A 28,000-nucleotide genomic window follows, 5' to 3' on the forward strand; every position below is an offset into this window, starting at 1 on the left:
TTTTAGCCGCGCTACAGCAACAACAGAAATTAATTAGGGAAACCGAATCAGAATGGGAATTATTCGCCATGACACCAGGACCTCCGCATCCTGGCCGGGCGTTCGTAATTGGCCAAAAATCGCTGGCTGTCATCGCTCTAAATTGCACCATTTTCCCGACATGCGCTCATTTATAATTATATGTGGAATACACATGTTTTTGCACCACAATTAAAGATGTGTCCCCACTAACTTGGCTATTGATTTTTTGCTCTTGCAGGCGGCGAGGAGAAGGCAAATAGAGCACAAACACAAACAGCAATAGAAGTGCAAGTTGAAATAGATTGGAGCAAACAAAAGACACACACATGAGCTGTGTGTCCCAAATAAAATCACATAAAATGCGACGAAATCTGCAGCATGCATTAAACAACAGCCTGGCGAACATACAATATTCAAACTAAGTGAGCTCTCGAGTCCGGCAATTCGCAAGGAAGTGCAACACCGATAAGTCTTGGTCCTCCGAACCGGATCCTGGAGAGATGCCGTCACTGGAACCCTGGCTGGGGGGCGACCACTGTTCCTGGCTGGGGATGCTGGGGATGCTGCGGCTCCGGCTGCATAAATCAAAGTGAGTTGCACTGCCCCTATCTTGTTGTGGCTCTAACGAGAAATCAAATTAATTTCCAACCTGCTATAAAGTTGTCCGGCTCGGTGGCATGCCCCCCAGTTCGCCCCCTGCTCACCCACCTTAAATTTGACTAAAGTTTTTCAATAAATTTCCACACACAACAAAAGAAACTGGTCCATAATGAAAGTCTTCGGATGGAAAGTTATTTTTCTGCGCAGCTATTTATAATTTCCAGTAGGGGAAACCCCCACTTCAGCCTGACGAGGGTTTCCATTTCAAAAATGCCACTACGTACGCAAAAGTTTCGTTTGGGATTTCGAAAATAGTCATTCCCCGCTTTTGGCCATCGATTTGCGACGGGCTCTGCGAAGAGCCTTTGGCTTTAATGGAAGGCCCTCTAATAATTAGGAATTTTCCGGGGCACATGCGACTGGCTGTCAAAAATTTCATAAATGAAAGCCATAAAAGTGCGGCCCGGCCGGAAAATCAATGCTGCGCCACAGCTGTTGGCTCCTGCCCCCGGAATTTTCCACAGCCGAGTAGTACATGACCAGCATCAATAAGTTGGCCGGCGCACACGAAGTTTGGGACAAACAGCTGGTCCTGTACTCGGAATCGCAGTCCCGGATTTATTGACACCCCCGCACAGAAACGCTCCGTCCGTCGATAATCACTGCGGCAACGTGCTGGCTGAATTCGAGGAGAAATCGAAATGGACGCGGTGAAAATTCGAGGTTAATGCACAAATAAATCTGCCACAAATTGCTGGCCATCAGAAATCACGTTCCAGTTGCAGGCTGTAGAAGAAGTAGCAGTAGTAGCAGTAGAAGGAGAAGAAGGAGCCGTGCATCTATGGCCCAAAATAATAATTATTAACGCTCAACTGCGTCGCAATCAACAACATTTTATCTGGTGCTGCCAAACAGTTTCCAACTTTTGCGGCCGAGTTTTGTGTCTCAGTTTCGAGCTGCCACAACACTCTTGCCGCTTCTGCGATGCCGCTGCTGTTGTCCTTCGATATCGTGAGCCTGCTAACTTCCGATTTCCGGCGTGCGCCGTGATTGAGCGCCGCTTTATTTCCTGCGGGGCGGCGCCACCAAGGACCACAAGGACACTCCCAGTGCCCCGCCCCCCCAGCGCCTGTTCGACTTTTGATAAACTTATTATGCACCCTTTAAGGACATTTTTCGCTGGTGGGGTTTTTGGAGGGGGACTCACTGTTAAAGCTCGATTTCTAAGGCTCACGGTGGTTCCCTGGTTAAGTTAAGGGTGTGATTCGTCTACTTCAGGTTTGATGGTATTTCACTTTTGATGAAGTATGATTCCAAAAGCTTAAACAACAAGCATTTCCCGTAACCTTTAAACTCTATCATACATTTCAAGCATCTGAATTCGCTCTCCTAACTATTAAATCACTTTAAAAGCCTTATATACACACACACAACTCAAATCGAATCAGTAAGCGCCGGAGAACTAGGTGCGAGTCCAAATGGGTTGAGGATGGGGGCACCTTCCTCCTCCGCCGCCTGCGGGCATCAATGTCAGTGATTTATCACAAGGCACAAGGCACATAAATAAACACCAGCAGCCTTCGGGACGGAGTCGGATTTGCTGATACTTTCCGCCGGATCGGATCCCCAGCACTCCGGTTGGATTTTTTGACAGTGCGTTGCTTTACGCATCACTAGACTTATCCCGGTCCCCAAAGCGGGGGATGCCCACCCAGGCCCAGCTCCCAGTTTCCTTTTCATTTGACGCTTTGTGCACTTGACTTCGGAGTCTCCTTCGCTGGCTTCGATTTGCTGCCTCTAACGACCCTCATTGTTTGACACTCGGCGTTGATTTTCGCAGGCACTGTGCTCTGCCATATCTTCGATATCGGGCTCCCCAGCCCCTCCCTCCTATCTATTCTCCCCGCACGATAATGGCGAAGCGGAGTGGAGCGCCTTGGCTGGCGACATTATTTTCACTTTATTGAAAACTTGTAGCCGAAATTGATTTTCTGCGTCTCCTGGCGGCGGCGGCGGCGTCGGTGGCGGCACATTCCAAACGCCCAGGGAATTGACATTACCGCCCAGAAAACGCCGAAAACGCCGAAAACGGCGAAAACGCAGATGAACCCACCCACCCGTGGCTTTGTCTTCTGGCAAATTTATTTCGCATTTAGCTGAATGCTGGAATTCCGCATACATTTATTTTAAAGACTGTAATTTCGTTTTATTCTCATGCTAATGTGCCCGTTCCTGACTTGCATTTGTGCAGGCGCTTTGGCGCGGGTTATTAAGTATTTATTTGCGCACATTCTGGGCCAGCCAGCACTCCTCCGGCCCAAGTGGGCCAAAATCAATTTGGGCCCAAATGACTGGCTAATTGTTGCTGCAACTCGCTTATTTCAATTTCATATCGATTCGCGGACAAAAACTATTCGCGGCTTCCGCTGCAAAAAATGCAAATTCGCACAACACAAAAGCTTAATATCAATAAATTAATATAGATGCGCTGTCATGGGCCCTTTATTGTCCTGACTTTTCCCTGTTATCTGTTTTTTTCTATATCCTGGCAATACCTTTCATTGTGTTTGTAAGCGTTACCTAACACTAAAAATGATTCGATGATTTTTACTGGGCTTACTGCTAAAGTATTTCTAGTACAGGCCAGCTGACTTTCTAGCATAGTTACGGTCTCCAATGCGGCTGGTCATCCCATTTCCATTCCATGCTGCTCCTCCTGCTCGCCTCGGCTATCTTTTTTAGAATATTTTATTCAAATTCCGCCGTAGTCCAACCGGACCCGGCGACCAGAACAATAAAAGCAATCAGTGCTTAAAAATCAAATTCAATTTGCGCATATTCAGCATTTTTCCGTTGGCCTTTTGTTTCTTTTCGCCTTCCGTCTCTGTCTTGTTTTGTTTTTGTTTTGTTTTTATTTGTTGTTCCATGGCCGCAGCAAGTACTCAATTTTTTCGAAAAATTTATAACAAAAAGCGCTACCCGAAAATATGAATACCACCACCGGAGCGAGAGAGAGAGGCGATTGAAGCGAGCAGATTTCCCAAGGACGACGAGGCGAAGAGCAGAAAATGGAGTACTGGCAAATCATAAATATTCTCCGAGTCAACAGAATATGATGAAAATCCATAAATCATTGTGGAGCGGCGGCGGACCCTCGGCGGAGTTGGATCGGTATTGCTGGGCGGGCGGCTGGCGGGAGTGGAAAGCCACGGCAAGGATTTCAAATGCAAATCAACTGTGTCAAAAACTTTCGCTGCCAAGTGCTCAACGGCGGAGGCAACTTTCTTCTCGCCGCCTTTCTCTGCTCTGCAGAGAAAGGGGCCTGAGAACTGCCACGCCCACTTGGGCCAGAGCAAACACATAATGAAGATGAATGCAAACAGTAAAACACCAGGCAAATAGCAGAAGAGTTTCTCTCCCGAGGAGCAGAGCGAGAGGAGGAGAGAGGGACAGGGAACTGAGCAAAATTTAAGCAAACAGTGGACGTGGTGTAGGGAGGGGCTGCGAGCAGAGGGCGTGGCAAGGGGTGCCACTCGAGTGCGAAAAAAGCGGCTTTTGTTTCGTTTTAATGCGATAATTTCATGCGCAAGAATTTAATGGAAAATTATTTCAGCTATTTTCATAAAATCCTTCGCTTCGGCATTTCTCCTCCTGCAAAAGTTCGAAAAACGGAGCGGCAAACTTATGCCGAGCTCAGAACAATGCATAGCAGTGCTGCATAGTTCGCTTTTATCTCCCTGGTCTTCTCATGAAATCGAAACTTGCATATTTAGTCTGAGGATGCTGTGCTATCTCCGCCTGGTATTGCCAGGCCAAAAAAAAACTGAACCTTAGATGAGTGAGTCCTTACGTTCAACTCTCAGATGGGAAGTTCTAGGTGGGAAGCTTAAAAAGGATCCATTAGTGCATCAAAATGGGTGCAAATTTGTTGCAGCCGCGAACTCTGTGCGAAATTTGCATGGGTTTGGACGCCAGCAGGACACTGTGCCAGCAAGGACATAAAAGCAGGAGGCAACTAAAATTCAGCAATAAGTGCAGGACGAAGGAGCAGGAAACGAAGAAAAGGGCCAGCGAATGGGGCGCGAATTTGTTGCAGCAAAGCTCTCAAATGGAATTTAATTGCCTGCTGCGATTTGGCCAGCACCTGGAGCGTAAAATTAAACGATGCCAGCTGAAATCAGGGTCCAAATCCTGGCCAGCCGAGCGGAACCCGGAACTGTTGGCCACCACACTTGTTGCTCGCCCCTTACACGTGGCTTTCACGGTGGCTTTGGCCGAGGTGTGCCTTCGCTCCGCGCGCTGCATCAGAAATTGTGATCACGTGCGGCTGGGGAAATAAAACGAAATAAGGCAAGTTCCCATTTCCATGGTCCTCTGGAAAATATTTCCGGACGGTGCGAACAGCCAAGGCTCGAGATGAACGGACGCGGCGAACTTGTCGCCCATAAAACTTGGAATTGAAAAACTTTCTTGAAACTAGAATCGCACGCACTGCTTGCTGTGCTTCCTGTGTGTTTGTGCGAACAATTGAGACAAAAGGCGGTGGGCTGGAAGGGGCGTGGCGGCGGGGTGCTGCGTCGAAAGTCGAAACACTTTCGCCTGATTACAAACGCGCAAATGATGCGTGTCTAATGCGCACGGAGGCCAACGGAAGTCCCGAACAAAGGCGACCGACAAACCGCAGGGGCGGGGGGTCCTGGAATCGAGTCTGTGGGGGGGAAGAATTTTTACATATGAATGTACAAGGCGAAAAAATGTTATTTGGCTTGCGGACTCCAAACTGAGTACTCTGAAACTCCAGCTCCTTTTCGAAAACGATTTGATTCCTCCAGAGATTCCTGCATTATCCTGAAAATAATCAGCCGAGGACTCGTATGCTACACCAGACATTTCGCTCGGTGAGCCACAAAATTGTCAAATTGTCTGCTTTGCGTCCGTCCCCCCGCACTGGATTTACATGTATGAGTGATGCCAGAATGTAGGCAACATATTTCGCCCGTAGAGCGAGAGGGCTGTAGGATCGGAGGGAGCGAGAAGGGAACAGAGCAATGACAGACAGCCTCAAGCTGCTTCCAAGAAAGCGGAGCAGGCAGAAGCCCACTTTTTAATAAAATAAAGCCAGGGCCTGGCAAGCGTTTAACATATGCCCCAGCCAGAAGAGGGAGCAGCACAGCGGCAGAGAGAGAGAGAGAGACGGGGAAAGGAAGGGAAAGAGAGAGAGAGAGAAAGAGGGAGGTGGCGAAAGAGATAGCGAACGGAGACCGACGACGGCTTGATATTAAGCGCACCAGAGATAAACACAGACAGCACTAAATTAATTCTGCTCAATTTGCATTAAAATATATGTGTGCGAGAGATTCCTTCTGCGAGTCTGTCTGCCTGTGTGTGTGTTAGTTACATTTCCGTGGGTGTCCTTGTGTCTGTGCTCTCTTCCGCTCTTTCGCATTATATGCGTGCACAGGGAGAAAAGTCCATATAACTTACATTTATCCAGAGGCGAAGGTCCTGTTGATTCACAGTATATGTGTTGGCCGAGTGACTCATATTTGCTTCCAGTGCACTGTGCAGCTGTGTGCTAGTTTACTTAATTTTAAAGCCCGACGGCTGAGCGACCAAACCTGCTTCCACTTCTGCTTTTGCTTCAGCTTCCTCTGCTAACTCGCTTTTCCACCCACTTCCGCCCCGCCCCGCCCCGCCCCGCCCAGAACCCCTCCAATCACGGAGCTCGATGCGGTCGCACAGGTGAGCAAAAACTTTCGCACAGCTGCCTAATGACATTGTGGAGGCACTGCGTCTGTGGTCAGGTCTGCTGGCAGGAGCCACAGCCGAAAGGGGCGTGCGTGGGAGTGGGCGTGCCGGGGACAGCAGCTTTCAGCAAGTGTCGGGACTGAAGGGCAGCCCAATATTCGGGCCGTTCTCCGCCAGAGCAAGCATCGGATGGCCAGACAACAAAGTATTAAAACATAAATGCCGGCAATATCAAAGCGGATGAACCGCAAAAGTGTACGCCAAATACACACACACACATAAATCTGCATACATAAGAATACAAATGGAATCGCAGCACAGCGAAGGTCAGAGTTGTAGGCCGTTTGCTCGGGAATTTCAATCTGTTACCTCAGTAAGACTTTCTTACCTTCTTAAGTGTAAATCATTCAAGTTGATCACTTATATAGAAATTTGGGATTTAAATTTGATATAATCTTATGGAGAGATATTGAAGCAAACGCGCTTAAACTCTTTTGGCTTACTTTAAAAACTCATTTAAGCATTGACCGATCCTATTAACTTGACCGCAATTGCTTGCTCCTCAAATACACGGATATACACACAGAAGTATATGTAAACAAATTGTTACGCACTTTATGAAATGCCAAACCGAAGCAAACCAAAACCCGAAAGGCGGACGGAGGCTGAATTTGTGGTCTCTGCCGCCGCTCCTCTTCCCTAATTCCCCAGTTATTGTCTTTTACATCATCGCTTTACTTAGCATAAGTACAGGCAGAAGCAACAACAAATTGCCGCCCCCGAAAACGCCTCTTCTGACTTACTCCAAGGAGTGAACTTTGGAGATGGAAGCATCGCAGTTGCTAGATTCTCTTGACTAATTCTTTCTATTCTCACTGAGCACTGAAGACTTTGCTTATGGTTAATATAATGATACTGACTAATAGGATGCCCCCCTTCTGGGGCACGCCACTGACTTTTTGTGTACTCGGCTGTTGTTGCCGGCTTTCCGTGCTGCGCCGCATGAATCCGCCTGACACCGCCAGCGAAGGCAACTCCAACACATCCAGTCCGAGCTCCTTTCTGCCATTGTTAGCATTTATTTTTATTTTATGCACTCACACCCCCGGGAAGCACCCCGAATGGTGGATACCCAGCACCCCTGGGCGCCTTGAGCTCCAAATAAGTATGCACAGCACGGGGCAGACTCCGATGCCACTGCTTTCCCGCTCCCAATTCCGAGTTAATATTATTGACTGCTTTCCTGGGATGTTCTTAGCCGCCTCTCCCCGCCCTTTTCGGCGTGTGCGTGAGCGTGCCAAAGCCAATATTTAGCTAATGGTCTTCATATTTTAAATATTGGAGCAAGGGAGCGGGGAGTGGGGCAAAGCCACTGGCAAACTTTAAAGACCCAAAAACAAAGAAGGGGAGCGAAAGCACAAATTCAACGCAGGAAAAAGTGGGGGATGCGAGTGTAAAATATTTAAATTAAACTGCAAGCGCAAATACACACACACACACACACATACTCGTACACAATGCAATTTCATTTTCGACCATAAATTGCGCGCATGTGAAAAGTTGTTGCTCCCATTTTTACGGGTTTATTTATATTTGGTTTGTTATTGTTGCCACTGTTACTGTTACAGTTGCATTTTACAGTTTATTTGCAAATGTCACGAGTCGGGCGGAATGAGCGGCCAAAACGGGGCGTAATGGGCGTGACAGATAAAAGTAAATTTGTTGATTATTGTTTTTTGCACACTTCAAACACGATAAATAATTAAGCGCAACTACAGGCGAACTTTGCTTGCGGTTTGAGTGGCAAGTGCTGGGGGGCAGCCCCGTCCAGTGGGCTTAAAGGGTAGGTCACCCTCCTCCTCCAAAGTGCAAATCTTTGCAGGCAGTCAACAGCAGCAGCAGCAGCAGCAGCAGCAGCAGCAGCAGCAGTGCAGCTGCGTTGAATAAACCATGAAAATGTTTTGCCAGCCACAAGCAACGAAACAAGCAGAACGCATTACCATATGTGCCTGCAACAACAGCAAGAGCAACAGTAACAAATGACAATTTCAACAAAGCACTATAGGCAAACGAAAGCAAACAGGACAAACCGAAGCGAACCTAGGAAAAATGCAACTCTTGCATATTTGGAACAAGTGAATTGAGCGGGGTGGTGGGGGGCTGGGTGGTTGGTTTGGTATATGGAATAAAGTTATATTGATGTCAAACATGCGCAAAAGGAACAGAAACAAAACCCGAAAAAACAATCAAGTATGTGCTGCAAGGCCTGGGGTATGTTCGAATTGAGAGCATTTCAGTGATGAGTTGTTCTAAAAAAAATAAGTGAATGAAAATAAAAGGAATGCTTCAAATTCGCATGTGAGAGAAAAAGAACTGGCGCCCACTGTGAGGCATTTTATTTCAAATCCGAAATGTAGTATAAAAATGCAATTTTTTTATTGACAGCCTGTAAAAAGAAAGCTGATTGGTCTGGAAATACTACTTTCTCCATACCGTGTAACTCAGTGAAAGGATCTTGTTCTAGGCTAGCAATTATTGTGCACTCTTTTCGCAGCCTTGGGTGTACAGGTAATGGGCACAAAAAGTTAAAACGTGCTGCTCTTTTGTTACCAAAACATCGTCGACACAAAAGCCGCCCAAATAACTGAAACTGGAACGCCGAGAGGCTGCATAGTCGGACCCAAACCCTTTCCCAAGCAATGCAAACGGTTTTCAAACTGGGCGTATACGTAATCTGCCATGAACCAAATATGTGATGCGAGCTGTTGGCCAAGAGGGAAAAGAAGCGAAGCGGGGTGCTGCCACAATTGTTGACGGCCCGGTTGGCTGGCAAAGTGAGCAAGTGGGCCGAAATCGAGGACACACACGGGGGGAACGATTTGCGCACTCGAAAATCGCTGAAATCGCTGGCAAAATGATTTGTCCACGTTACCCGCTTTTCCCCCACAGCTATGCAATCATCTTTTTTCGTCGGCTCTTTTTTGTTTTCTTTGCCTAATTGACGACACCCTGGCGCATATGCCACTGCCAGTGCATACATTTTAATTTGTTTACTTTGCGCCCATTGTTGTCGATGGAGGGGCAGATGGGCCAGGTGGGCCAGGTGGACTTAGCCGAGGTGCCAGGCACGGCACCCACACATGGCCTGGCTAAATAGACTTTTACGTGACTCGACGACATCAGCGTACGGCATTTATGGGTGGAAAGCCCACGGGTGGAGCAAGTTATGGAGTCGAGTGCCTTGGAATCGAAGCATATCGCTGCCAGTGCAGTTCAGGACGGATAAATCCTTTCCTGGCCTTAAGCTAATTTCCCCAGCCATCGGTTTAAAGCTGACGCATCGCAAAACGCATTTCCTGCCTCCACATTGACACTGATTTCATTTCAACCAGTGGCAACGGTCGCGTTTCAATGGCAGCCCCATAAAAGACATCACCACCCAAGGGTTTTGGAACGGGTGGCGGGGAGGAGCGGAAAGCACGAGCAATGCAAGTTAATGCAAAACGCGGCATTTAACACTTTTGAAAGGAAGCTCCCCCCTCCTTTCACAGCCCCCTCCCCAATGCTCATATATTTTTTCCGGACCCCCAAACCTCTACCTCCTGACCAGGCATCCATTCACTGTGAGTCAGCCACACTATGGCCCTATAAAATGCTTACAAAATGTTGTTTTATATGAGAATCCCCTTCAAGCGCACACACATGCACTGACTCACTCACACACGGGCACTGCAGCTGAATGCCAGTGTGTGTGTGGGAATTGCATTTTACATGTGATGCACGTGTGCAACAACAGAGCCAACAAAAACAAACTCGGCCCGAGGCAACAGAGGTAGAGAAATCGGGGACTGAGAGAACAGTCGAGAGATAAGCGGAAAAACGATGCGAAAATACCCTTTTTTCAACTATTCATATTTTACGAAGCTCTAGTATCAAAAGGTGTTTTTTGGGTATATCACATCTAGTGTCACATCTAGTGTTGTGTAATGTTGTAAACATCTTATAATAAATAACGAATGTTAAAAGTAATCGAAAGCCTATTTCATAGGGGGAAAAGTTCAAGTTTTACTGAGCATATAGTAGATACTCCACAAGCCCTTCAGCTATTCAGGATCCATGAATATACCTCTCAGGAAAGAAAGGGCATAAAAAGCATAAATCGCTTCACATGCGCAAACAAACTGCCTGCACCGCTCCCTCCGCCCTTCCTTTTCCACCGCTCTTTCACTGGCTTTTCCTCTTTTCCCGCCCGGCTTGCGTGTGTGTGTGTGTCAGCACTCATTAGGATTAATTTTCCGGTTGCAGCATAAACTGAAGCTTACAGACAAGACACAGAAGGGTATGAAAGGATATGAAAGGACTACACAGCAGAAAAGATCGTTGCACCATTGGTAGTCGTGTGGATGCGGCTAAGTGTGGCAGAATTATTCGGAAAACCATCTATTGGATGCTAGTAAGAAGACATTTTTCCCTGTGTACGCTCAAGTGTTGAATGCGTCCGTCAGCCTTCAAACGTAATAAAAAGAGCGGCGCAGAGACCACTCTATCCATCTCCCTCTGTCTCTGGGCCAAAAAGAAATAGTTAAACTGCATAAAATTTAATCAAGAGCGTTGAATGTCAGCCCTGGCAATGGCAGAAAGGAAGAAGCAGAGAAGGCCGAACACACGAGGAACACGTAAACGAGCAAAATGACATTTTATCATCAAAGGGGGGCCAACAACAGCCAGAGATGGAGGCAGAGATAGAGATGGAGATAGAAATAGAGATAGTTGCAGGGGGAAGAGAGATGGGGATAGGTCGGGATAGAGACAGACAGATGGATGGAGCGGGTGGGTGGAGTAACCCACAGAGAATCGAGAACCATTTTGTGTGCGCTGAAGGATAACCTACATTTTACTTTTCAGTTTTTAGTTTGTCTTTTTATGCACGTGTGTGCGTCTGTGTGAGTGTGCTGGCCAGACTATAGAGCCATCTGTCTCTGTCTGCGTAGGGCTACGTGTGTATGTGTGTGTGTGTGGAATGACAAAGCAAAACTTTCCAATTAACTTTGATTAAAAAGTTTCCACTATCGCCCTGCAATGTAAACATGAAAAATTTGTTTGAATTAAACTCCCGGCAGTCAGTCTGTAACGGGGCGGCTGTAGGTGTGTGGGATTGTGGGCGTGGCAGGTGCACATAAAATCAATTTGCAATAAAATCAGTAAGTTGTATTTGCCCATCTCAAACATGGCCAGGAAAAGCGGAAGGGAGAATACTGTAAATACTGAGAGATGGATCGGAATGGCTGTTAAATCGACAATTAGTCGGGGTCTCTGAAGATTTCGGATTTTACAATCCAACTAAAACATTAGACGTTTTTTTCGCAGTTTTGTTGTAGTATTTTAATAAAGAGGTTTTTGGGCTATGCACCGAATATTTGTGATTGGTGTTTTGGACTCCCTGCCGCTTCTGACTGGTTTCATCATCGATTAAAAATCGTTAGGAAGGCGAACTGCAGGCCAAGCCGAAATAAGAGCCCGGGATCCGCGAATGAGGCAGCCGCATAATGGACAGTTGGCCACAACCGCAGGACCACCACAGATATGCCAATCCATCCCCACGCACACACACACACACGCACAACAACAATTGCAATCCCCAGTGCACTGGTGTGTGTGCGCTCTATATTGTGTAAATTTGCAATATTTGTTTTCATTTCATTCACTTAAAATGCTGTGCTTGGCATGCAGCAAGCGAAAGAAATCACAGATAGAGAAAATGTGAAAAACCTTTACTATATATAATATATAGTAAATTGCGTACTTCAGCAAGTGTGTTTATATAATAGAAACCCATGCAAACTTTAACACATGCGGTGTATATATTTGCCAATAGCAATGCGCCGCTAAGTCTAATTAGCAGTTTCATTTACAAATCTAGTGCAAACATATTTCATTTTCCAATCTGGTGGGCAAACACAGGCCCAAATAGTTTGCCTGGCAAATAGCATGAAATGCGGAAGAGCTCACATTTTTTTCATTGTGCACTGGCGATGCTGCATGCGCTTATATCTTGCAAACGTCGGGGTCACCACCTGCAACGCTCTCGAGGGGTTTTGGCGTGAGCTGCCTCCTCGATCACCACGTCGCCGCAAATGGCACATCAATTACATTCTTACATTTCATAGCAGATACAAATTTGCAACAGCAAACTGCTGGCCACCAGCATTTAGTGGATGGAGCCCCATTCCACCACCCGCCAATCCTGTTTATTTGACTGTTTGCCCGCACTGTGTTCCATATATGCATCTGTATCTGTAGCTGTATCAGTATTTGAATTTGAATCTGCCCCTGCATCTCTGGTCCTGGTTTAGCCCGCACATGACGAGCATTTTTGCACAATGGCAAAAATCTGTCGGTTGTCAGTTCGCACGAGTGTGAGTTGAGCGATATTGCAATGAGCAATATTTTGGCAATGGAATCCGGCAGCTGCAGGTGCCATACATCTTCATTATGTACACTGGCTGCATTGTGATTTTAATACTAAGTTAAATAAATGGCTGGAAATATTTATTAAATTTATGTTTAAATTTATAACTGATTTTAACGTTGGGTGGTACTTCAACTTTTCACAAATATTTTTCAAACGAGCGCTGCATTTTTGTGATGCAAAAAAGCATTTTTGCAAGTGCACTGAGGTCAGAAGCCCGCTCCGTTTGCATTGCGAATCAATCGCTTTGAATGATTGATAGAAATGTTTGCGATATACATTTGCCAGCTGGCGCACTGGCAGCACACATCGATCGATGCGGAAACTCGCCCTGGGCGCAGTGCGAAAAAATTACACATACGCCCCATGTGCGGAGGAGCGCGTGACAAATTTTAACGCTCCGACGCGCCGCTCGTTGGGGTTTTATGCCGCTGGCGAAGGGGCAGGCGAATGGCGCAACATAGAAGGCACCTAATAATGCTGCGGCATTAAAAACCCATAAAAGGAATCGCGACTTTGATGCGGGGCTGCCTTAAAGCTGCCTTCTTCCGTGCTTTCCATTCCCATTTCCACTTCCTGGCAGGACATTAAAAGTTCGCTCGGGAAAACCCTTTTCTTGCGGCTGTCGAATCTGCGGTGAGTCTGCAGTCGTTGGCTGGCCCTTTTCGGGACTTAATAAATAATTTGGCCAGCAAAAAATTGATGCTTCAATAAACTTGGGACCGGCTTACCTTTTGGAACTCCAGAAATAATCAAGTTTGCACAGCAGCGCTGAAAGCCACACAAACTTCAATGTGCGCCAAACGCACTTCAAAAATTGTTTGGCAGCTCCTGCTTTTCAGCTCATATTTCACACGGGTTTGAGCCTTTTTTCCGCCCGCCCCTCAAACTTGAACGAGAGTTGGCCAAAAGTAAATAATGAGTGAGAGACAGGTGATAGGGAAGGAAAGTTGGTCAACCTGAAAACTGGGTCGTCCGATTGCAGTGGAAAGACAGATTTCTCCTTAAAGTCAGCCGAATCGAACTAAATTCGTGGAAGATTTCCGACTATTTAATTATAGAGAGCGATAGAGTTACTTAGTTACCTTTATGGATACTTTCTGACACAAGTGGGACCTTTAAGCTGCAGAATTAAGCTGAAAGCAACTCAGTAACTGCAGCATTAGTTAAGCCCGGGATCATTTATTTCCGGGGATTATCCATTTATGAGAACCACGGGTATTGCATCCACTGCGGTTTCTGCGTGTTCGCGGCTGATATACGTTGGCCAAATCCACAGACTGCGTTTAGTGTGCACTATTTTATGGGGCTTCATTTTGGCGTGTGGATGCTGTTTTTTCTCTTTTCTTTTTTTCGCCAGCTTCCTTTATTGTATTTTATTTGTTGCCGGAGCGTGGGTTGTTTCGCAGTGTTTGCCTGTCGGTTGTGCATAAATTGCGGTGTGCGAGGACTCCCCGCCTTTCCCACTCCTGCGCCGTGTGCGCTGAAACAATAAACAACGTGACTTATCACATTGCGTAACTTGTGATTTAATTGGATTTATGCCCACGTACGATGCGAGGCAGCGAGCAAAATTGCAGTTCGGGAGCATTTCCGCTCAATTTTATTGCAACTGCAGCCGGCAACCCTGCCACTCCCACCACCCCCTCCACGCACAGATCCACGTGACTTGTGTAATGTCCGAAAATCGGAACCCAATCGCGTTTGCCATCGATTGTGGTTGTGCAAAGTTTTTAATTATGTTTGCGGTTAGCAATTGGATTTCTTTCCTGGTCCCATACCCGCACTCGGGAATCCGCAGGACGCGGAACACCTGATGGGCGCAAACATGGTTGGTTAAATTATTTTATAAGAGCCACGGCAGAAGTGCGTGCATTACTTTTTTGTATCCTCCCGCTGCCAGTTAATATTTCGATTTGCACAGTTTTGCATCCTGTTCGGGGAGTTTCCTCCGGATTTTTTGAGATACGCGTCAAAACGTTAAATATTCGATGCCCACTATTAAAAGGCCACAAAAAACGGGGAGCCTCGTCGGAAGCTGGTGGTGCAAGTGCAACAGTATCGCAAATATTTACCACACACAGTAGGAGCAAATGGACAAATTCTGCACTCGTACACGGAGAAAAAGGCTTAGCCATGTTTAACAGTTTGAAATGTTCATAGTTTTGGAAGGACTTCAAATACAAATTGAGATAAACACCACACTTGAACTTCGTTTATTGTAAAATAAATCCTTAGTCATAATTTAAAAAACGATTCCTTCCTACAATTTTCTTGAGTGGAGCAAAACGGTCAAATCAAATGAGCGCCAACATGGCGTATGCGTAATTATAATTATGTAATGCAAACAGCACAAAGCGCACAAAGACACACACACACCCAGGAGGGATACACAAACAGACAGACAGTCAGACAGACAGACAGAAGAGGCACACACACATGGGCACATGTCATTTTAATTAGCATATAGAGCAACACGCATACGCCACGTTGGTCGTCGGACTCAATTTCAAGGCACTTGGCATTTGGACATCCCAGTTATAATGGTTCAACAGGCTTACGCAGATGATGGGGTAGGTATGGTGTGGGGCCAAGGAGGTAGTGGCGGGGGGAGTGGCACGACAGTTGCGCATTCAATTAACGCAGCTCAAATACACACGCTCACTTACGCACACTATCATACTATTCGTAACTAGGCCGCAGCTTCTCATTTCCCGCCGCATTTTCCCACCGCCCAATTTTGCCCAACACTGCGATTATCGAGACTCTTTGGATTCCGCTTTTTGGGTTTCGGCGTTGTTTTTCGGGCGCCAAAACATTTTGGCATAGTAAATCCGTAGCATCCTTCCTCCCCACAAGCCGTGGGGAGTGTTAAGTGTTTTCCGTGTGTGCGTGTGTGTGTGCCAGCGAATACATAATTAAACGATTCACAGTTTTGGGCATTTAAATTAAATTATGGCTGTGAAGTGTCGAGCGGGAAATGGGGAAAGTGCCCTGCGAAACTCGAGAGCGTATCGAGCTCTGTTAATTGACAGATGCTAATTATTACCTAATTATTATTTATGCGCGGCTGAAGGAGCTGTCTGTCGGGATAGCTTTGTGCTCGGGGCGTAAGCCATTAATTTAAATATCTTACGATAGGAAAATGTTAATATGTTCAATAAGGAAAACATTCGTAGATGGTTGGTATAGGAACTACTGCTTATTTCACATATTATCGAAATGCCGAAATAGTTCCTGATCGAAGCCGGCTTCGTATTCAAATCTCGTCGCAGTTTAAGCCTCGAAGCGGAACTGCGCCACTTTCATAATTCGCCAAAAGCCGCTCAGAAAGATTTTCACGGGAAAATGGGGGTGCAGCTGCAATTGTACGAACCGTTGGGCAAATGTTCAACGAGTTATAAAACCGAAACTCGAGGAAAACCCCCGAAAGCAAACGAAAACTTTACTGCAGGGCCAAAATATGAAAAGTTTCCCTCAAACAGCCACGCCCCCCAAAGGCGAGTGTGTGTGTATTGGCATGTGTTATCCATGTGTGTGTGTGTGTGTGTGTGTAGGGGGCGGGAGAACTGCCTTTTTGCGATTAGCATAAAACTGCCAAAAAGCCTGAGTCTGTCCCTGGCTTTGGTTGGAATCTGACTCGAACACTAAAAGAAATTAGAGGGTCTTTCTTTTTCTTGCAAAATTAAATCCGATTGACCCATTGGTAATTAGTTCTCCCTTGAGGTTGTAGTATTAGACAACTTTAGTCCGGGCATCGATCATGCTCTAAGTAAATGATATAAATAATTCTTCGAGTGCATTTGAAGCCAATAAACATTTATACTGCCTCTCTGCTCCAAGAGACACCCACAGAGCTCAGCTCGGCTTCTAAATACCTCACAAAATATTGGCAGCAGCAAGGGCAGTCCGCTCGCAACGAAAACTGACCGGAAAGTCGGGCCGACTGCATCCACAATGTGCCCAACGGACTTGCGACTCCGCACTACGGACTACGTACTCCGGAATACTGACTCCGATCCTCTCCACTTGGATTTCGACTTGTTTGCATGTGTTGCGCACTTCTGTGAGGCTTACCTTGCACATTCGCACTCACACATAGGGGGGAGTATTTCTTTTTTTGTGAAAATAGAGGGAGTTCCTGGGGTTGGGGCACTCGTATTTGGCAAGCTAAACGAGTTTAGTTGGCCAAACATTATCATAACTTGGTCGTTTGCAAGCCGCAATGGTGTAATCGTTTCATTTTTAAAACGTTTTCGGCATTTTTACGGTACTTTCCCAAAATGGCTGCCTTTCCGTTCATTATTTTGATGTCCGGTTGGCCAGGACGGGCCCAAAGTGGAGTATGGAGTAGGGTGGCCCCAAAACTAGCGCTGCCCATTCAGAGTGCAATGTGTGGGCCAACCGGCCAAGCGGCCAACGCTGCATACCGCATAATAATAAACTTTCACTTTTGGCAGGTTTACTCAACTGTAGTGTGCCCTTTTCAGCCATTTCAGCCATTCGACAGCAATTTAAGCGGCAAATGATTACCTTTCGAGGGAGTGGAATCGAAAAAAGTATACCCAAGTTTCTGTGGGCGCTGGGGGTGGTTTTAACCCCTTTCGGAGGGGCCAGTGCCGGCCGCAGGTGTCGGCATATAATTAATTTTATGCATAATCAAGCAAAGTGAAATAAAAACGCCTATTAATTATAGTTTTTGCTGCCAGCCCTAAATAACTTTATTCGTGTGGGGTGTGTATGCAGGGAAATTAATTCAATGCGCTTAAATTTCACGTCTATTAGTCTCCGGGGTCCTACGCCTGTTTCTAATTTCCATACGGCCACTGCTGCTTTTGGCATTCGGGCCATCCAACGCCACTCGCCGGCAATTAATTTGGAATTTTAATACCCAAAGTCGCTGCTGCCGGCTAATTGTGGCCTGCAGAGTGACCCTGGCCTGGTGATGCCCCGCTCCAAGCTGCACAGATAAAAAATCAATAGTTACTTATAGTGTATATGCTTTATTAATAGGCAATTATTAAATTTAGTTATTCGATTGATCCAAGTCTGCTGGGGGAGCGGGGTTATCGGGAACCTACTCCTCATGCCTTCTTACCACTTCATAAAGATCGATTGAAACTTTAAAGGGGCGGCTCGCGTTCGGGTTCCAGCTGCATCCGGGGGAAAACCAAGGGTTAAGCGACCTTCTGTGGGCGAACATTAGGTGGGAACTTTGGCGGTGCCAGGGAAACACCTGCCCGAACGGAAGCGGAAACTGTCAAAGGCACAACAAACAAACGCAGCGATGAAAAAACACCGAATGTGTGGGGGAGTGGCAGCCGGCGAAGGCAAAAAAGAAAAACCATTAGACGACACAATTTACTAGGTCAGCAGCAAAGGATGGCAGGTGGCAGGGCAATAAAAACAAAAGTGCCAACTGGCATGAGCCAAGTGGAAAGGCAAGGAAAATGGCAAGTGCCAGGACTCGAACTTGTGTGCAAACAGTTTAAAGTGCGACGATGGCGGCAAGTAATAAGACAAAGTAGAAATTTAATCAACAATAAACCCGAAGCTGTTAAATAGGCAAACACAAGGAGGCAAGCTGGAGATGGTGGGCCCATGAAAATTGAGACAATGAAAAGCCCGTTATTTATGCGGTGGCCGGGCTAATTGCGAAAATAAAACATGATTTATGGCCCAAATGAGCCGTGATGTGTGCCCGCGTGGCTGGAACGCTGAGAGCAGCAAGATTGGGCGGAAGGAAGGAGTGGAAATGTTGCGGCTCCATGCAAACAAAGGACCTTCTTCCCCAGCTTGTGGGCTATTACTTGCGGATAGTTGGTATGCGAGTCGCTCGCCAAGTGAGTTGACAAGTTTCGAGTGATGAGATGGCCCCAAGTCAATGGCTCGGAAGCGAACTACAGGCAAATCAATCAGGCAAACACACACAAAGGGAAAGGAAAGGAAACGAAAAGAAAAGAACTCGGCGCCAAGCTCATCATTATGGCTCATTAGCAAAGCAATTTTAGCGGGTGCGACTACAGTAAATGTGCGTCCGCCTCCGCTGCTCCCACTTTCCCTTTGCGGCTTACTCGCATATTGAATGCTGCTAATTTGGCCCTAAGCCGCTCCGGACCAGAACCTCGTGCATAATGCCAAATCTCTCAGCGTGTCAACGTCGACAAAACTATGCCGCCCACGAGCCATCCCTTCATAAGACTTAGCGAGGCCTAAGCCAACTGCTTATTACATGCGAGCATGAGCTTCTGGGTCGAAAAAGGCAAGGAAAGAGGCCAATGTTGCGCAATTTGGCCCGACTGGGTGAACTAGTTCAATCTGAATCTGGGGGTTGCACATTGAAACAGGTCTTATGTACCTTTTAGCTTTAAGATCAATTTGACAAGGAGGGCTTACTTCAGTGTACCTGCTTACCTTTGAAGTGATTACAAAACTGATTCATTCGTGCATTATCGATTCAATGAATAGGTAGTGCTGGATACTTTACTCTAAGTTGATCCAAAGCACCTATGCTGCCACATTCAGCAGCAGGACAAGAATGGAATTGGGAATGGCGTAATGTGGCTGCGGTTCCCAGGATCTCATGGGTCCATTATTCCGGGGAGAAGCCAAGCAGGAGTGCTGCACACGCACATGCTGGCTTACGGACAAACATCGCCACCGAGGCTTGTTGATAGCCCTTATTGTCTGCAACTGCTGCGACTCTTAGTGCCAACGATGCAGGGGGAGGAGAGGGGTTTTGGCTTTGGGGGGAGGCAGTCCGGCGTGTTGACGTTGGCAACCGCAGCAACAAATGTGCATAGAGTCGGCAGCTGGGGCAGACTGCAAGTGGGGTGGGCGGGATAAGCAAATGCAACAGCAACAGACTGCTGGCTCTCATTATGTGTAATGGCTGTGGCAACATCATCAACGGGCAGTAAGCAACAACAAAGGCGGCACAACAACTGCTGTCAGGGAGTCCGAAATGACAACAATGCGCCAAAAAGGAGGAAGTCATGAATGCAATTTACCTGTACGTTGCCACCCGATTCCGAAAGGAATGAAAAGCCAGCGGAAAGCGAAGGAAAAGCAGAGGAAAAGCTACTGCCAGCAGTTACTTACCGCCGCTGGCAGCAGCAACAAAGGCCGGCCACGAATCCCCGTAATGGGAAATATGATCCGTCCAGAGTTGCAAAACAGGACTGCAAAAGGATCTCGGATGAATGTCACAACTTTTGCCCATCGCCCAGCTTATTATACAAGATGTACACTTGAAAAAGAAGAATGAAATCCGTACCTATTTTCTGTTACTAGCACTCGTTAGTCGAGCTTTAAAACTTCAATAAAAATCGAAACAATCGCGGATTCTTGAGTATTCTATCTTAACTTGTCGACTTACTCTTGAGCTTTGTATCTATTCTTTCGAAACTAAGTTAGTGTTTTGTGTTTTGGACTTGTCTTGGCATCAATTTAATTTGTAATCTAACCGATAAGACCCCGACTTTGCCAGAACACTTTATTCAGAGATAGTTTACGTAACAGCTTGTGGATGAGCGGCAAACTAATCGATTCGTCTCTCCCTTCTCTTCCAGCATGGACTTCACGTGCCTCTTCTGCTGCAGCCTGGCCTTCGTCCTGTATCTGAACACCCTGGGCGCTGGCTTCGTCTACGACGACAGGTAAGAGTCATTATGCCTGAGAAATCGGGGGAGAAACGCTCAAGCTTCCAGGCAAATTTATTAAAGTTGCGATAGCGTAGCCTGAATTGCGTTACGTTACAAAAAAAATGAGGAGGAGGAAGGGAAAGTGAGTCGGGGGTCGCCTGCGGCATGCCTTGATGCTGCAATGGAATTCCAGTGGTGCTTAAAATCGAATTTCAGCCCACTCTGGCGGCTCCGCCGACTTTGTGCGGCATTAGAGTGGCATTTGTTTATGTGAACCACTGGCGGTGGCACAGGTGTGGGCAGGTGGCCAGAGGAGGGGGAGGGGGAGGAGTTTGCTGTGGCCACCCCATCGGCCTCTGCCATGATATACGAGCTGCTGGCATCGCCGTCCTCGATGTCACGAACACCCGGCCAAAATCCTACAAAAGTCCGCCTGCCGTGCGTGCAGAGAGTGCACAGGTGGTGGAGTAGAAATGCCGGAGGTGAAACTCGAGGAGCGGGACTCGCACGGAGCAGCACTCCCGTCAAAGACCAAAATGCAAGCCCTTCTACGGGGCAGTGTGCTTGTGTGGGAAAAGCCAATAGGATAGCAGTCGATGATGTTGCCAATGTAGTGGAAGTCGTTCTCCATTCCCTAGCTGCCTCCATTCCCATGCAGAGGAAGCAGAGTATAAAGCAAACAGCCCGGATTTTCCATAAACGAACGCGAATTCTTCAGGAGCCCATATCACCTGCATGTCTTTTAAGTTATTTTCAAGAGTAAACATTGCATTTTCAACATCTGTTGAATAGCGATTGATTTTTAATGCTTTTGGATTCGGTAAAAGTGTTTAGATATTTAATTTAGACATACTAAATCGACCTTAGAAAGACAAATAGTATTTTGTAAGTTTTGATTACAAGACTTCGAGCTCAAACATCAAGGACGAGAAAATCAATCACTGGCCGGATGTGGCTCCATGGTCTGTACAGTGTTTCTGATATCTCCACTAACACCCCCAATTCCTCTTCGCTCCTTGCAGACGAGCCATTCTGGCAAATGCGGATGTCTCGGGCGGAACTCCCTGGCAGCGGAGCTTCTCGAACGACTTCTGGGGCACTCCGCTGACGGACAGCGGATCCCACGGCTCCTGGCGACCGCTGTGCGTGCTCAGCTTCCGGCTGAACTACCTCATAGGCGGGGGCTTTGCGCCCTGGGGCTTCCACCTGATCAACAATCTGCTCCACTGCGTGGCCACGGCTCTGGTGGTGCGGGTGGCGCGCACCCTCCTGGCCTCCGTGTGGGCGGTCCTGGCCGCAGGCGCGCTCTTCGCCGCCCACCCGATCCACACGGAGGCGGTGGCCGGAGTGGTGGGACGGGCGGACGTCGCCGCCTGCGTCTGCTACCTGCTCACGTACCTCAGCTACCTGCGGCACATGAGGTGGCGCGAGTCCGGGGATCCCCGCCAGTGGCTGGCCCTTGGAGCCACTTTGATCCTGGCTGCAGCCGGCCTCCTCTGCAAGGAGACGGCTATTACGGCGCTTCTGGTCTGTGCCCTCTTCGATGTGATGCGCGGACTCAGCGGACAGGTGGACAAGGTAACTCAGCTATATATGATAAATTGTCCCTCCAGCTAGCTTCCTTTACTCACTTAAACATAGAATAATAATAACATAACTAACGTTCCTATTTTTCGATTACTTTCCATAGCAACGTCTACGATCCGTGTGCATCGTTCTTGGAGCTCTGTTCTGCATGGCTTACTGCCGCCTAGTGATTGTCCCTGGTCCGCAGACGGCATTCTCCAGCGCGGACAACCCGATCGCCAGGACTCCCTCCGTCTGGACGAGATTTCTGACCTTCCTCTACCTGCCCGTCTTCAATCTGCGCCTGCTGCTCCAGCCGAACGTGCTGAGCTTCGACTGGGGCATGGATGCCCTGCCCAGAGTCACTACTTTGTGGGATCGCCGCAATGCACAGTCCGCCTGCTTCTACTCTGTGCTGGTGGGCGTGGCGTGGCGCAGCTGTAGACAACTGCTAAGTGGGTCAAAGGAGGTGACCCACAGTGGAGTGAGCTCAACCTTTCCGCAGTATCACATCCAGAAGGTGGCCAGTCGCAAATCGCGCTCCAAGCGCAAGCGGATGGCCAACAACACCAAGTACCAAGCCTTTGAGGCAGCCTATCATCAGCAACAGCAGGAAGCGCTTCCATGTCGCGATTGCAACAACAATAACAGCAGTGGCTACGTCTACGAGGGGAGTTCCCCCGTTCCACAAGCCCCAGCCCAAGCCCCTCACCTTGTGTCTTCCGCCTTTCGCGGCTCCCGCAGCAGCAGCAGTTGCAGCAACAGCACAAACAGCTCCAGTTCCAGCTCCTCCAGCTCCTCCAGCTCGAGTTCCAGCAGCAGCAGCTCCAGCCTGAGTGGCGGCTTCCAGTGCTCCTCTAAGGATTACGCGCTGGAGGGGATGTCGCCCGCCAATCGGGACGCTTGCGTGCTGATCATGTCCCTTGGCTTCCTGGCACTGCCCTTCCTGCCTGCCAGTAACCTGCTGTTCTACGTGGGATTCGTGGTGGCCGAGCGACTGCTGTACCTGCCCAGCATGGGATTCTGCCTGCTGGTGGGCTACGGGGTCTCCAAGCTAATGGCTTGCAACCAGAGGACACGCAATACCCTCCTCCTGAGTTTCAGTGTCCTCCTGGCCGCCATGAGCCTGCGAACTTTGCGGAGGAACGCCGATTGGCGGGACGAGGAGAGCCTCTACCGCAGCGCCATTGCCATCAATCCGCCAAAGGGTAAGTGCTCCCCCGCGATCCTTTCCAGCAGAACGGCCAGCTAATTTGACTTGCCTTTTTAGCGTTGGGCAATCTGGGCAGCGTACTCAGCTCACAAGGGCGATACGAGGAGGCCAAACAGGTCCTGCAGGAGGCCATTCGGTTCAGGCCCAACATGGCGGATGTGCACTTCAACCTGTGAGTAACCGATAGCCGAAAACTTTGAGCACTTAGCGAACATTTGCGGGCAGTTAGAGCGCTCTTTCTATAGTAGTTAGTTCAATTAGTTTCCCTTTTATTTGAGCTAGAGATAATGTCAGGTGGCTTTCTGGTCTTTAAAGAGTTGATGGAATTCCATTCTGCTCTTTGCAATGAAACATTTCATAAAAGTCACGTAACACTTGCAATCTAGACTGATGCTCATACAACTGTTAGGTTTTTTTGCAAAAGTGTAAACCGGAACTGGCCTCATTATGTTGCCTACCCACATGTGACAGGCAAAAGCGATGCGATAAATGGCAGCCATTTTCATTATCTCTCCATGCGTTTTCCACCCACACGGGGCACTCTATGCCCACCACCCGCTGAAAGTCCTTCGCTTGGGTGCGCATTTAGCGCGGCCATTTTATGCAGCGTAGAATTCCAGTTATGAGACTCCGTCCCCGAGATGGCAATACAATGCCGAACAAGCTGTCAAATGAAGCCCATTTCCTTTTTTCCTTCTCGTGCTGCCCGAGACAAGCAGCAATCCTCCAATCCTCCAAGTCGCCATGCGACCGCATCCTTCGTCTCGTTTTCCCATTTGTATCCTGCTCAGGGCTTTTGCGTGCCGCTGCAGAAGCTATGCGCATTTCGTGATGCATGCACTGAGAGAAACCGATTCAGCATTGAATATTGCCCAGGAAACTGCCAAAAATTCTCGAACTGACGAGTGATGAAAGTGCGCAAGGATGTGCCGAAAAAATGGCATACTTTGAAGCACCACCTCTAGTGCTTGGAAGAAGGATTAACCACTTCTGATTATTTCTGCCCGTGTTCCAAGCAGGATGCTGGACAAAAGTCCTTAGCTTTCACACTCTCTCCGTCCGCTCGTCCCTTCCGACTTTCCGTCCCTCTGTCAACGTCTGACAAAGTCTGTAAGCGTGCTCCTAGATCCTTCTGTTTGGTATAGTACTCCGCTGGGGCTGTGTTTTGTCTGCTGTCTGTTGTCTGTTCGCATTGCATTTTTGCTCATTGCGCATATTTCACAGCAGCGACGCGATGCGACACAAAACGGGACGGAGCCAGTGGAAAAAGGGGAAAAGCGGGAAAAGCGGAAATGCGAAATACAAAATACAAAGCTGGAAAAAAGCGAGCGAAAGAAAAGTGAGCGCGGAGTTGCGCTTTGAATATTCAGTGCGTCATTTCGGGTTTTCCTTTTTACCGCCTGTCTGTCAACGTCAGGCGGCTTGTCGCAAGCCAGATTATTGCCTGTACTAACCCCGATTCTTAGCTCCATTCCCGGGCTAATGCCACGGTGCTCAAGTCAATGGTTCAGAACCAGGTCACAACTGCTAAGGCTGCCGTTATGTGTGTCCTCAACCCCGAGTCCTGTGGCCTGTGTCCTGCGTCCTTTGGAAACCCTTCAACAGGCTGCCTTCAGCTGCCTACAAAGCGAACGAAGCGCTAATCGAAAATCAATGTTGGCTGTTGCTGGCTGGCTCAACCGCAGCAGCCAGCCCCCTCCCCAGTTATTCGAGCAATCCTGCGGATACACATTCCCGTACCTTCCTGTACATACATTATTTACTGCGATCAAATCATCAATAGCAATGCTCGCGGCGCCGTCGCTGCTTGACTGATTGTCATCTCCCCAAAGTCCCCAGTGCCTGTTCACTACCACATGTCCTCCAGGAGCAGCCAAACACCGATACCAGCAAATCACTGAGTTGTATAATTTGATTTTTTACTTTGCCCAACGTCAAACATTCGTGATTTTATTGTCGGTCTCGCTGCTGCACTTGTTGTGGCTCGCATTCGAATGGGGAAACTCAAAAGGACCCTCTTCCAATCCCTCCTCCAGCACCTTCCGCTCTGAAATTGGTTGGGGAGAACTGCAAGGCTGTCGTCGCTTCAAGGGCCAACTGCTTGGCAGCGGCCAACTAATTACATAATTCCAAGTACACCTAAGGAAAAGGTGCGTGCCATTCTGCTTTCGTTTCATTTCGAAAGCTACAGTTCAACTTTTCTACTCAACAATTAAAAGATTTTGTTGAGAAAGTAACTTAGAACTAAGATCCAGTCATTCTTGTTTCTGTGTGAAACTTTTTTGCCATGCTATGATGAAAAAATCGTGAAGAAAAACGTTATTTTGTAATTAATGCATATTTCGATTTTCTCGTCAAAAATAAGCAGAATTTTGTCGATAAAAGTATTATTACTCGTCCAAATTAAGAGTGTCATATCTCGTTGCATTCGTAATAAAATTTCCCTTCGAGTGGCATTCACACTTTAAAATGTCAAAATTTAGCAATTTTTCGCAAAAAAACGTGATGTAACCCCTTATAAAAAATGCAAAAATTGGAAAAATTTTTTTTTTCAAGAATCAGCCAAAAAATGATTTGAATAGTAAGTTTAGATTATTAGCTTTACGAAACAGTCGTTATTTTTTCTCTGTGACACTTTTTGGAGGTGTTATTTACGATATGTGTGTATTAGAGATCATTATTTTACTCATGTATTGTAATATATAGTTTGATAGTTAATCCCTCGAGTAGCTTGGTATTTTTTCGAGTGTATCAGCAGTTGCTCATCTGAGTGGCGTCTCTTCAGCCCCAGGCACTTGACTTGTCAGGCTCCGGGGAATCCTAAAGAGGCCAGTCCCTCCAATTTAGGCGCTCTAATTAGTTCACGAGAGCTGGAGAAGTTCAGTCTATTAATGTCAACACTTTCACTCTCGCTTCAGGGGCATCCTGCACCAGAATCAGCAGGTCTATCCCGCAGCTGTCGAGTGCTTTCAGCGCGCCATCAAGTTCCGACCGAATCTGGCGGGTGAGTTATCGGATGGTCTCTATCCAGTGGCGAAGCCAACTCATGATTGCACCTTCTCCTTGCAGTGGCGTACCTCAACCTGGGCATATCATTTATAGCGCTGGGCAAGCGCCAGCAGGCCATCGAAATCCTGCAGGCGGGCTCCAATCTGGATGGGGCTTCTGTTCGAGATCGAACTGCCCACGATCAGGCTCGCAGCTCGGCCTACCTGCAGTTAGGAGCCCTCTACGCGGAGCAGGGAAAACTCCAACGGGCCCTGGCCATATACCGAGAGGCACTGTCATCGCTGCCAGGACTGCCGCAGCAGCGTGAGGTTCTCTACCAGCGGATCGGCGATGTCCTCGGTCGCCTGCAGCAGTGGGACGAGGCGGAGCGACACCACCGCGCCGCCCTCGAGCTGCAGCCCAACCAGGTGGCTGCTCATCTCTCCTACGGCATCACACTGGCCAGAAATGTAGGTGATCCGCCTTTCAGTTGTGCCGTAGGAAGTATTTCTAATTTGCTTCTCCATTTCCATGCAGAGCAGCCGCGCCTCGGAGGCGGAGATGTGGTTCAAGCGAGCCTTGAAACTGGCGCCCGATCAGGCCAGTGTATATCATCATTATGGTGAGTTGAATCCCTACATAGCCTAAAGAATTCTCGCTGCCTTTTTACTATATGCCAAAAAGGTCTAAATGGGTAATATTTGGTATTTCTTCCGTAGCCGAATTCCTCTCGCTGCAGTCGCGACATCATGAGTCTGCCATCTACCATCGCAGAGCCGCGGAACTGGCGCCCAACGATTATGCTCTGGTGGTGGCCGCCGCCACCGCAATGCGACTGCTGGACAGGAAAGTGGATGCGGAAATGTGGTACAGAAAGGTGAGTCCACTGACCGAACAACCACTACCAAATGAACTGTTTGTTAAGCAGAGTCCTTCTTCCTTTCAGGCTGTGGCCCTGCGACCGGACGATGCCCATGCTCATACCAATCTGGGGGCCATACTGCATCTGCTGGGACGCACGAATCACGCGGCAGCTAGCTATAAGGCGGCCCTGAGACTTCAGCCCGGGGATGCCATCACGCTGGGCAATCTGGCCAAGCTGGGTGTCACGAATGTCTAGCAACAGTAGTGGCCAGCCAGCTAGCGATTAAGTTTATAGGACAAAGGGCAGAGATATTTTTATATAGGAACGGGAGAGGCAGGAAGGGCGTGGCTGGATAAGCGTTAGATAACTCTACAGAATTTATACAAAGGACTTCGATACATATGTATATCATTAGCAGCTGGCAGCCGTGTAAATATCCAAGCAGCGACCAAAGAATGTCACAAAATAGATAGAGATACCAAGATACCGAAACGGAGCGGAAAGATTGAGCTACAGATACAGATGGAATCGGTGGAGAAGCGACAGAGAGAACAATAATTAAAATATCTAACTGTTAAGGGAACGAGTTACTGTACAGCTATAGGAGCAAAGTGGATCCGTGGGAACGATGATTGGGTAACTACTCGTAATGTGCTTAAATATCCGTGTAAAATACTGTAAATATGGGACACCCACAGGCACCAAGCGAGCTGTGGGTCATATTATTGACTATATATATACGATATGACTTGGCTTCTCGAGATTGTTTTGTCCGTTGCGTGTACATTTTAGTTAAGCGAATAAAGATACCGATCAAGAAATGTATGCATTGTATAAAGATATGGCAAGGAGCATATAATAAAACAACAAATTTAAGTGAAATTGAA

General features: G+C 47.7%; 1 protein-coding gene across 2 annotated transcripts; it reads left to right on the forward strand.

The window, feature by feature from the left end:
- Window positions 1-260: 260 nt before the first annotated feature.
- Window positions 261-28,000, forward strand: LOC6617322 (protein O-mannosyl-transferase TMTC2). Of its 2 annotated transcripts, XM_002041611.2 has the most exons (10): window positions 522-610; window positions 20,410-20,496; window positions 21,504-22,059; window positions 22,172-23,255; window positions 23,318-23,432; window positions 26,179-26,264; window positions 26,330-26,718; window positions 26,786-26,870; window positions 26,968-27,125; window positions 27,195-28,000. In XM_002041611.2, exons 1-10 carry the CDS (start codon window positions 522-524, stop codon window positions 27,366-27,368), a joined length of 2,823 nt encoding a protein of 940 aa, XP_002041647.2. In that variant the 3' UTR covers window positions 27,369-28,000. The 2 variants fall into 2 exon arrangements, with proteins under 2 accessions (XP_032580513.1, XP_002041647.2); XM_032724622.1 differs by lacking the exon at window positions 27,195-28,000 and having other exon boundaries at window positions 261-610; window positions 26,791-26,870; window positions 26,968-27,098.

This window comes from Drosophila sechellia, chromosome 2L, assembly GCF_004382195.2.
Source record: "Drosophila sechellia strain sech25 chromosome 2L, ASM438219v1, whole genome shotgun sequence".
NCBI lineage: Eukaryota > Metazoa > Arthropoda > Insecta > Diptera > Drosophilidae > Drosophila > Drosophila sechellia.